Below are 12,559 nucleotides of genomic sequence, written 5' to 3'. Positions count from 1 at the left end.
AGGCTGAATGGTGATTTGCAACACTGTATATATACTGACATTTCGAAACAGGTTAAATATTTAGTTGTACTGTAAGTCAAATTTGTATGCGAGATGTCACATGCAGTTCTGTTGACTGTGATCGAAATAGCATGCAAAGGCGAGATATCGTCCAATGTTTGACGAGACGGGTATCTAAAAAAAAAAAAATAAATAAAAGACTTGAATTTCCCCTTGGGGATCAATAAAGTATCCATCTATCTATTTATCTATCTATAATGTAATGTCGATGAAAAACATGTAAAATAAAAATGATATAAACCAATACCGGTATATCAACTAAAGAAAGACTTATCTGTTCAGTTTAGACTAATTAATTCATTGAATTAAGGTTTGCATATTTATGGTATTTATTTCCTTCCATCATTTATGGTATTAGTTTTCATTATTATGACCGCCGCGCAGCGAAGCGGCATTTATGTTTAGTCCGATTCTTTTTTGTTTTTTTGTTTTTTGTCCAAATTTCCGTCAAGGATTCCCGGGACACTGTAAGACCGGGGAACACGAAACTTGGTGGGCATGTAACCCCACATGGATAGCATGGAACCATCGTTTTTCGTTTTGATCTGTAGTAGGCAGACACAGTTTTCTGTAATAATATCTCGAAAACCGTAGGGTTTAGGAGGACCATTGTTTTTTTGTATGTTGATCTCAAGGGGCCATGTCAAACCATTCCATAACCACTAATTTCATGTATAGCGCCACCTAGTTAAACACAGAAAAGTAAAATGAGGTGTTGTAATTGCAGGTATCTGTGACCTAACATAGTCAAAACTGCACGAAATTGAAGTGTAGGATCATTATGACACCCTCTGAATGCATGCCAAGTTTTGTGGAATTCCGGCCATGGGGCCACACAATAAATTAATTTATGTTACTATACACCAACTGGCCTGTAGGTGGCCGGAGACAGTTTTCTGTGAATATCTCGAGAACCGTGAGGGCCTAGGAGGTCCACTTTTTTTTGTATGTTGGTCTTAAGGGGAATGTCAACCCATCCCATTACCACTTATTTCCATGTATAGCCACCTAGTTAAAAAATTAAAAAGCAAAAAATTAGATGTTTTCATCACAATATCTTTGGTTGATATGGTCAAACTGCATGAAATTGAAACTGTAGGATCATTATGACACCCTCCTAATGCATGCCAAGTTTTGGGAACTTTCGGTCATGGGGCCTTTCAATGAAATAATTTATATGTACATTTAGTGACCGTACACCAACAAGGATTCCCGACACTGAAAGACCGGGTACATTAAACTTGGTGGGCATGTAACCCCACATGGATAGCATGGAACCATCATTTTTCGCTTTGATCTGTAGCCCCCCCGCTGGACTGGACCCCCAAAAGGAGGGTAGGGCAGGCACAGTTTTCTGTGAATATCTTGAGAACCGTGAGGGCCTAGGATGACCAATTTTTTCCCGTGATGTTTGCCTCCAGGGGTCATCTTAACCCATTCCATGTGCACACATGTGCATAAACAGATACACACACACACACACATACATTCACAGTAATTATACGTGAGGACACATACTCACACAGTAGACATATGTACGCATGCATTCACATGCACAAACACAGGCACATAATGCAGGCACACACACAGGCACGCACACACACACACACACACACACACACACACACACACACACACATAAACATAAACATGTACACGCACACATGCACACAAGAATTTCTCAGGAATTATGAACAGGCAAGATGGGGGTGGGTTGTATAAAATGAATTTTACATGGGAAATCTATGAACTAATCATGTTTTGGTACTTGTTGTCTAGCAGATACCAGTGAGAATTGAGTGTGGATAATGCAATTTAGTGAGACAGTTAGAATCATATAGGCCTTTCAGTGTGATTTTATTTTTGTGGAAAAAATGTGCTGGACTGGGCGGCGTCATCTAGTGCGGTACATCTAGTTGATATTTCATATCGTATTGACATTATTGTTGTATTATTGTCATATTATTATCATTTTGCAGTATTGACACTACTGACATTATTGTTATGATTATGACCGCCGCTAGAGTAGCTAGCGTAGCGGTCATAGGGATTGTCAAAGTTTTTGTTTTTGTTTTGCTCTGAAGTTAGCTGACCTACCAGCTCTCACCCTGGTAGGTACCTACAGTGTGGGAAATATTTGTGTGAATGTGTCAACATTTTTTCCAGTAAGTATACTTCCAGTAAGACTATTTGCATGACATTTTCACCAGACATTAGTATTAACTCAAGTAATCCACCCGTTTAAAAAAAAAAAATCCAAAACATTAAAGTCCATAAGTTCAGTTTGCTGATGATATGGCACTGGTCAGCCAGTTTTCGATTAATTCATAAACTGGTGTGACAAATCTTCCCTCCTGTTGAACGCCGCAAAGACAAAAGAGATGTCTATTGATTTTAGGACAAAGACAACATCTTCTCCAACCACCATCAGAGGACAGCCCATACAGTCTGTCACTGAGTATAAATATCTGGGGGTGGTCCTGGTCCTTGACCACAAACTAAAGCAGTATAAGGGCACAGAACTTATTCAGGAAAAAAAAGCAGCAAGGCTTTATTTTCTTAAAAAAACATTTTTCTTTTGATGTAGATCACAAAATGCTGAAGATGTTCTACAGTGTTTTTATTGAGAGTGTATTAACATTTTGCATCATATGCTGGTTTGGCAGCTTAACAGCAGCACAAAAGCACTTCCTAAGGAAAATAGTTACAACTGCCAGTAAACTGATTGGCATCAATTTGAGCAGCCTAGAGGACATCTATAGATCTAGATCGCTCGACAAAGCGGAGAAAATAATATCAGACCCTAGACACCCACTCTCCACTGCTTTTGAGCTGCTACCTTCAGGCTGCAGGTACCGGTATCCAGCCATCTCATTTATACCCCAAGTGATTATTTCTTTAAACAAATTCCTGCAAGATAGGATTAGGTCATGACCTTTTTGTATCTCTGTTCAGCGGGTCTGGACAGTTTCATTCTTTCTTCTCTGTTTCTTTTTTTGTATTTGTACTAATACTGTTGACTGACACTGTAATGTTGTATTAACTGGAAAAAAGTTTCCCTACAGGGACAATAAAGTAACTAACTGCCTAAGTGAGTTCAACGGAAAGTTAAAGGTTCTCTAAGCATGTTTGGGTAAAATCACTTCTGTTGATGTTTTAAACAAAACAGTGAGCTTGCTCACTCCTCCCTCCCATGCAACTGAAACTGACACGAACGTGCATCTCGTCGGTTTACAGTGTATTCAGAGGACAGGGAGCTAGCGGATTGTGAGGAGATGTTTGCTGTATGTGACAAAAAAAATGTTTTAGCTTAGAAACTGCGTAACAACGCTTAGAGCACCTTTAATGTTACAACTCACTTTAGTGTCCACGCCACGGTATGGCACGGACAATGTGAGAGCACGCAAATGAATGCACCTCGGATCAGAGTCTTTCTGGACTTGTCAACTGTGACTGCTTTCGGGGACTATGAGATGGCTATTTTTAACTGTTTTGGTGTGGGAAGTATACTGAGGCAAACTCTATCAAAATACAACAAATAGCTGAAGGATTCACAGATGTGTCTGGAGCGTATTGCTAGATGGCTGGCCCCCGAGAGAGAAAGAGAGAGAATGAGAGTGAGAGAGAGAGTGAGAGTCTCTGCCCCTCTAGAGAGAAAGAGAGAGAATGAGAGAGAGTGACAGAGAGTCCGTGCCCCTCTAGAGAGAGAAAGAGAGAGAATGAGAGAGTGAGTGAGAGTGAGAGAGAGAGAATCTGCCCCTCTAGAGAGAAAGAGAAAGTGTGTGTGAAGGACTGAAAGAGAGGAGGAGGGGAAGGACTGGAAACGTTGACAAGTTAAGACGGCTTCTCTTTGAAGAGGGTGATAATCTGGGACTAATCAGGAGACATGTAGACAATCAAACACATGCCTACACACCCACACCCGCATGGCAACGACAAATCACATCACACCACACACAAGAGAAATATGTTAACACACATTAAACATGTATGCATGACATGGACATGGGAACTACTCAAGAGAGTTTGTGACTGTGGCATGTGGTTTCTGTGTGTGTGTGTGTGTGTGTGTGTGTGTGTGTGTGTGTGTGTGTGTGCGTGTGTGTGCGTGTGTATGTCATACCAGTATCCTTTTTGAGGAAGGCACTCCAGTTTGTCGTAGCACAGAGGCAGTGCGTGTGTGTGTGTGTGTGTGTGTGTGTGTGTGTGTGTGTGTGTGTGCCATACCCGTATCCTCTTTGAGGAAGGCACTCCAGGATGTCGTAGCACAGAGGCAACTGGTCATCTCTCTCACAGCTGTAGATGCAGTCCAGCGCCACTTGCATCAGCTGGTCAGGGTCCGAGATGATCTTCTGGTTACACTAGATGGACGCAGCAACACCCACATCATCATTACTATATCATCATCATCATCATCACTACCTATCATAAACACTGTTATCTTCATCATCATCACTATCTATCATGAACACTGTTATCTTCATCATCATCACTATCCATCACCATCTTCAGTATGGTAATCATCCATCACAGCCATCATCATCATCATCACCAGCACAATCATCATCATCATCATCATCATCATCATCATCACCAGCACAATCATCATCATCATCTTCACTATCAGTATCAGCATCATCATCATCATCACCATCATCATCATTATCAGCAGCATCATCATCATCATCAGCATAGCCATCATAATCATCATCATCATCATCACCACAAACATGGAGGTATTATATATAACTGGAGAGAGTGACTAAGTCCCGCCCTCCATACAAATCAATGGTGGAGGCTAGGCTAGTAAATCCGGCCAATTCATAGTCAACGCCATCTTGAACACTGGGGTTCGACCCAGCCAGTCGGCTCTGACCATGTTAAGTACAAGCTGGAAATGACGCGATGGACCAACGTCGATTTTTATTGATATTCTGTAAAGAGAGTCGCCCACCAGTAAGAGGGTGGCCATAATGCACATAAAGTCCTTTGTCTCATAACAAGAAGAAGAAAAAAGTTGCTCGAACGCGATGGAGTCCGAAAGGGAGTCCCCTGAAGAAGCAACTTAATTTCATTGATAACACAGCCGCTCTTAACTAAGAGCGGTCTGCCTGCTGTCCTGCTGCAAATATGCATTCCAACATGACGGAAATATCCGTGAGTCGAACTATAAATAAACTATTCGGTTTTTTTTTTAGTGCCAAGTGTAGCGCATTTTTACAGTCTATGATTAGTTTGTTTTTTTATTTTATTGTTTGCCATCTCATAGCGGGTGCTCTAAATGTATTCTAGCGTTGGCCCATGACCAAATCAAGCCAATAATAGCCAGTAGCCACAATAATGACTGGAGCCAGAGCCCTCAATAGCCACCCTGTTTTGAAAATAATATTGAAGATATTCAATATTATTGAAGATAGTATTGAAGATAACGCACAGAACGGTCAGCCTGAGCGGACAATTACGCCCCCAACTCATCAAAATGTGGTGTCTTTACTTTGAGTTGTACACCACAGATGGTAAAGTAACGGGTTAAAGAGAATGTTGTCTGCGGACTCAGCAAAAAACAGTTTACTGGCGATCCACGACATCCAATCTTCACGCTCACCTGTGAAGTTACCATCCAAAATGAGGCAGCGGTGTCAGAGGCACAGTAGACGCCAGAGCATCGCCAGGCCCAACATCGTGATGATTGCATACTCTTCCGTGAATCCTAAATTATGTCCGGGTCTGCCTATTTACTTAGGCTGCAAAGCACAAGTATTTATTTGAGGTAGGCTTATTCGAGGCAGACCTTTATTTCTTTACATTGTGCGCTATTGTGAGACATGCGCTTTGTTTGGAGCGGCATACCAGGCTATCAAACGGAGACGCGATTTTCGGTTTTGGTATGGGATTTAATTTACTTTTTGACTTTTATTATATAGTTAAATGTTGAGACTGATGGGCATTAAAATCTAGAGGGTATTTGATGATCACTGTAAAGTTTCGTGTAGTTGAAAAAGTGTTGGAATTTCCAGCTGTTTATTATTGCAGACAAGGCCTTTCCTTCATTCATTGAACGCAAGGCTGTGCTCTAATGGAAACCTTATTGCATAGCCGAAGTAGCCTAAATTGAGTTTGTTTTTTTTTAATTATGCATGGTTTACTTTTTTATTAAATTCAGGGCTGGAATGCCTCACGCAATAATTGTGTTTAAATTTAGTAGCCTAGTGCTTCAGCCCTGGCAAGCTCCAAAGGGGTGGCTATAGGTTGAGAGCAATGTGTTGAGACCCATGGTGTAATGAGACAAGGTCTTTATGCCGCTGTCGTGTAATTTATTGTCTTTAATCATGTTTAGGCTATGTTTGTTCGGGACAAACAACAACGAAACAAGATCAATACAATTTTCTTCTCATAGGCTCCTCAAGAAATACGCGACTGTAACGCGTTTGGCTGTAGTCACCGGATAGGTAATCGCCCACCAACATGTAATGCAAGATGAGAGCTCGCGGCCCAACACGGATTTTCGTGGCATTGAGCTGGTTCCAAATGCTCCATGCAGCGCCATGTTCTGAAAATGGCGTATGCTAACATGCCGAAGCTAATCTGCACGCTCTTGACCCCCTGACCACAACCATACCACACCATATCTCTGATCAAATATCACAATCATCAACACAACTTTAACATATTTCACTCATCACAAGTATAGCCCACTAACTCATTTCCCTTAACTTTTGCAGACTAGAAAGTAGAATGTCCATGACCTTTAATGTGTGAAGAAAAAACTTTTTGCTGACACAAACCAAATCCCTTGACTAGAAGACATTTTAAAATTCCAGAATTTCCATGACCCCTGCTCCTTGTTCTCACCCAATACAAAAGCAGAACTTATGCTGCATTTCTATATGTGTTTGTGTGTGTGTGTGTGTCCTAAATTGTGTCTGTCCTGAATGAACCATAGTGGCCCCGCAACTTCTATCTCCTTCAATTTCTCTTATCTGTGTGTGTGTGTACAATTTTGTGAGTGTCTGAATTCGCGTGAGTGCGTGAGTGTGTGAGTGTGCGTGTGTGCGTGCGCGCATGTTCATTCAATTTAAAATCACTTTTCTACTGGCTGATGTGTGCTCAGGTGCGAGTGTGCGTGTACACACACACACACAAGGTAGACAGAGGCAATATGAGGAAAAGTATAAAGTAGCTCTGCCAAGGTGATTTAGTGGGAGAGAGAAGGTCTGTGGCTTTCTGTCTGTACACATGGAAGTGAAATAAGGAGCTATAAGTAACTGTGTGTGTTTGTGTGTGTGTGTGTGTCCACACAGCCTTCACTTCTATAAGAGGTCAGTACATAAGTGATCACACATAAGTGTATACAGTATGTGACCGCCTGTGTGTGTGTGTGTGTAGGAGAGAGAGAGAGAGTGTGTGTGTGTGTGTGTGTGTGTAGGAGAGAGAGAGAGAGAGAGAGAGAGAGAGAGAGAGAGAGAGAGAGTGTGTGTGTGTGTGTGTGTGTAGGAGAGAGAGAGAGAGAGAGAGAGAGAGAGAGAGAGAGAGAGAGAGAGAGAGAGAGAGAGAGAGAGAGTGTGTGTGTGTGTGTGTGTGTGTGTATATACATACATCAGGTTTGGACTGCTGGAAGATCTTGAGGGGCCGTGTGAGGTCCTCCGTGGCGAGCGACACCAGATACTCCCCCAAGAGGGCGGCGGCTGGACCCTCTGCTCCGCTCCCTGCCCCTCCCCTTGCCCCACCCGCTCTCTCACAGCGCTGCAGGAAGGGAACCATCCACTGGAAACAGTTCCTCACATACTGCTGCTCCGAGGACTGGGAGAGAGGGACAGAGGGAGAGAGAGGGAGAGAGAGACATATATATAGGGAGAGAGAGAGAGAGAGAGAAAGAGAGGGAGAGAGAGAGGGGGGGAGAGGAGGAGAGAGAGAGAGAGACATATATATAGGGAGAGGGAGAGGGAGAGAGAGAGAGGAGGAGAGAGAGAGAGAGAGAGACACATATATATAGGGAGAGGGAGAGAGAGAGAGAGAGGGGAGAGAGAGAGGGGGGAGGGAGGAGGAGAGAGAAGAGAGAGAGAGAGAGAGAGAGAGAGAGAGAGAGAGGTAGGCATAGAAAAGAAAGACAAAAAGAAAAAAAGAAAGACCGAGAATAAGAAAAAAAATGAAGAAAGAAAGAAAGAAGGAAAGAAAGAAAGAAAGAAAGAAAGAGTATTAATCATTACCTAGACCATTACAACACAAACCATTTTAAAACTTGTAACACCGAAGACTTGGGATGCACAATGCAAATGAAAGATGAATCAGTAGAATTCCCGTGGTCTCTAGCCCATCATTAAAAACCACTCACACCCTTCCACATCCACCTCCAAGGCCCCCACTCCCACTCCCATACACACACACCTCCATACACACTGTTACTACTGGCTCAAATAGTAACAAAAGAGCAGGAGAGAGGGTGACAAACAAATGTCCAAGGGGTTTATTGCATGACGCAAAGGTTTACATGAACGATATTCAACTTAGAGAAACAAATCGAACACTAAGCAAGCCGCTCTCTCCCGCGCGCCGCGCCATAACCAGGCCCTCTTTATGCCGCCAGGCTGGGACACGCCTCGCGCGCCGGCACATCCCATCAATTAAGCATACAGGAACAGGCCTAGAATAGAGACAAGACACGGTAATACAGAACAGGAGAAATAGATGCAATGCAGGACGTAACAACACACACCTCCATACACACACACCTCCATACACACAGCCCCATACACACAGCCCCATACACACACCTCCAGACACACACTCCCAAACACACACTCCCAGACACATACCCCCAGACACACACCCCCAGACACACACCCCCAGACACACACCCCAGACACACACCCCAGACACACACCCCAGTCAATAGCAGGGGCAGGGGGAAGGGACAGTTTTGCCTGTTATTTATTTATACCTGCACACATGCTTTAACAAGGCAAGGATTCTTGTCATGTCATAAAGCTTTGAAAATTGAAAAGGAGAGAGAGAGAGAGAAAGAAAGAAAGAGAGAAAGAGAGAGAGCAGAGGAAGAGAAGGAGAGATGCAGAGAAAAAGGCGGGAGGAAAGGGAGAGACCTAAAGACTATGAAATGGAGTGTGTGTGTGTGTGTGTGTGTGTGTGAGTGTGTGTGTTGCGTGTGAGAGTGAGAAAGAGAGAGAGACAGAGAAATGGAAAGAAGAGGAGAAAGACAGCAACCCTGTTTAACATCTACATGTGTGTGTGTGTGTGTGTGTGTGTGTGTGTGTGTGTGTGTGTGAGAGAGAGAGAGAGAGAGATGTAGATTGTCCTCTGTTTAACATCTAGGCCAGATGGAAATCGATAAGAAGGTTTATTCATGGTAGCTGTACCCCAATGTTATTCCCATCTTGAGCTCTTTCTAATCCGCACCTACAGTCACAACCACAGCCACCCACACACCCACACAAGCTGCCTGCGGAACAGGCAACATCAGCGCTCCAGGACGTAAGGTCCATTAGCGTAGATAGCCTCGTGAGACGTGTGGTTTCATGGCCCTAACAAGGCAAAGCAACTGGGGTCTTCCTTCCATTAGGAGGATTACCATTACTCACCCAGTTAACTTACCCAAGCTTGTCAATAACAGACATGCTTCCCCATCCTCCACCAAAACCGTGTGTGCACGCGTGTGTGTGTGTGCGCGTGTGTGTGCGTGCGTGCGTGCGTGCGTGCTACTCTCATAACACTCCTGCATGTCCTTGTGAAAACATACCTTCAGCTGGTTTACCCAACTTACGATGGTAATTCAGCTTGTTTTTTTACTTGTCGTACCACCTCAAGCTGGTCATTTTAACTGGTGTTGCTGGTCTACACTGCTGGTTTAACTGGCCATGCCAGCTTATGTTGGTCATTCTAGCAAACCAGCATGACCATTTTACACCAATGTCAAGCTGGACAAGCTGGTCACCAGCATGACCATCTTGCACCAGCTATATCCCACATGACAGGCTGGTCACACCAGCATGACCATCTTGCACCAGCTGTATCCCACACAACAAGCTGGTCACACCAGCATGACCAGCTTCCTCAGATGGTCACGCCAGCATATCCAGCTGGTTGCCCAACCAGCTACACCAGCAAAGACCAGCAAGAGCTGGAAGAAAATCAGCAAAGACCAGCTAAAGTCAGCTAAAACCAGCTACCAGTATAAGCTGGTTTCTAGCTGTTTTTTTTTTTTCAGCAGGACTTTAACAAGGTTAGTTGACCAATATAATACCATAATATTTGACAATATCATAATATGTATTAACCAATCACAGCTGAATCAGCTGAGGTGTACATAACGCATACACACATCGTAAATATAACTGTATAGGTATGACACCTGGCACATCACATGCATTACATCACCTACTCAGGTGTACCTTAGTTACCCTCAGCCTTAGTCTGAGGGAAATTCTAAACACCAAAAATTAACTTAATGGAAGAAAAAAAGGAATAGTCAATTGTATTCATTTATGAAGTGCCCCTAACCACTGATATTGGCTAAAAGCGCTTTCCAGAGCTCAAGGCCTACAGCCCTCCAGAGTCTAAGCACTAAGCAATGACAGAGAGAAAAAATACAAACGACAAGAAAAGCTACATTTGCTTCTGTGCTTTTTGTTTTTTTCCCCTGATCTGCACATTGCCCGTCATCCATCAGAGCCCATCTGTGCACTTTAGTGAACGCGCGCCCCCTCCTTCTGCAGTCTCCTGATGAAAAGAGGTTAACTACTCTCTGAATGTGTGTGTGTGTGAGTGTGTGTGTGTGTGTGTGTGTGTGTGCCTCTCTGAACGAGAGCATCACGCTGAGAACTGACAGTCCAAACAGGGGTGCCAGAACCAGAACCAGGGGGAGACGGGACTAAATGAAGCTACACATCACAAGGACCTGCTGGACACAAGCTGCCAGCATAAACACACACACACACACACACACACACAATACAACCATTACAGAGCATGAATACCCATGTTGGCATGTTGAAAGATTCAATATAAGCTCACACACACACACACACACACACACACATTACAACCATTACAGAGCATGAATACCCATGTTGGCATGTTGAAAGATTCAATATAAGCTCACACACACACACACACACACACACACACAATACAACCAACCATGAATACCCATGTTGGCATGTTGAAAGATTCAATATAAGCTCATTACACACACACACATTACAACCATTACAGAGCATGAATACCCATGTTGGCATGTTGAAAGATTCAATATAAGCTCACCACACACACACACACACACACACACACACACACACACACACACACAGCATCTCTCACATGCACTGTATAGATCATACCGTTATGGCTGAGACCCTTACAGTAGGGGATATTAGGGGAAATAAGTTTCATTGTTTTTTGTGGCACTCTTCCCCTTTGAATGAGCATGGCAATAAAGAATATTGAATTTAAAGAGAGAGACAGAGAGAGAGAGAGAAAGAGAGAGAGAGAGAAAAAGATAGAAATAGGGGTTACATCAACCCTTTTGAACAAATTACTAGTAGGTGTGGTCTGCTGTGTGGACATACATTTTTCATGAGGAGGCGGAGCTTGTCAATGTCCCGCAGCTTGAGCAGCTCCCGTAGGCTGAGGCTCAGGTCACATGATGTCTCGTACACCAGTGTCTCCAGGGTAACCAGGTCATCACACAGGCGCTCCAGCCCCGGGATCTCCCGCTCCTTCCCCAAACGCACCAGAAACAGTGCACAGTCCACCTGCACAGCCAATCATAGACAAGCACTTGTGTTACAGAACCAATCACAAACAGACATTCACAGGAGGGTAGCCAGTGTGGTTAGTCAATCACAGACGAGAATGAACAAAAGGGTAGCCTTGGGTGGGTCTCAGGTGACTCAATTAATTGGAATTAATTAAATTATTAGTAAATAATTATGCACAAACATGTCTGCCCAACATTGGTATTAGCAAATATCAGCCTTGCTAACGGTCATCGGCTACAGGCAAATTTATACGGCATATACTGATGGCAGTGGCTGATGTTTATCTGCCATGTTGCATCAATTCTGTACTAGGTACAGTATATGTTGTGGTCTGTACTCGGTACAGTATATGTTGTGCTCTGTAATAAGTACAGTATATGTTGTGGTGGTATGTACTAGGTACAGTATATGTTGTGGTCTGTACTAGGTACAGTATATGTTGTGGTATGTACTAGGTACAGTATATGTTGTGGTATATGCAGACAGGGGTATTCAGGCTTGAAAGTCAAGAAAATACCCCCATCTACTAGGGCAAAATTAACAACAAAATTGAAGTAAAAACTAGGACAAATCGTTATTTTTTAACATCGGTATTGGCCTGGGATTTCATAATTCCAATCCCAATCAAGAATGAAGAAGGAGCCAGTGACAGAGCAGAATGGACAAATGTGCAGCCAATCACAGAGGAGCTCAAACTCAAGCTCTTACCAATGCCAGCAGCACCACAG

The 12,559-nt window shown here is 43.3% G+C and overlaps 1 protein-coding gene across 1 annotated transcript in view; it reads right to left on the bottom strand.

The window, feature by feature from the left end:
• nbas (NBAS subunit of NRZ tethering complex) overlaps window positions 1-12,559 on the bottom strand; it is a 201,557-nt gene that overhangs the window by 136,536 nt on the left and 52,462 nt on the right. The window contains 3 exon segments of the mRNA XM_048249961.1: window positions 4,288-4,421; window positions 7,657-7,860; window positions 11,640-11,825. Of these exon segments, the coding sequence (XP_048105918.1) occupies window positions 4,288-4,421; window positions 7,657-7,860; window positions 11,640-11,825 (524 nt within the window).

This window comes from Alosa alosa, chromosome 8 (genome assembly GCF_017589495.1).
Source record: "Alosa alosa isolate M-15738 ecotype Scorff River chromosome 8, AALO_Geno_1.1, whole genome shotgun sequence".
NCBI classification, from domain to species: Eukaryota; Metazoa; Chordata; class Actinopteri; order Clupeiformes; family Clupeidae; genus Alosa; species Alosa alosa.
Note: the sequence above shows the minus strand (reverse complement) of the source record. Positions and strands in the feature narration are given on the sequence as shown.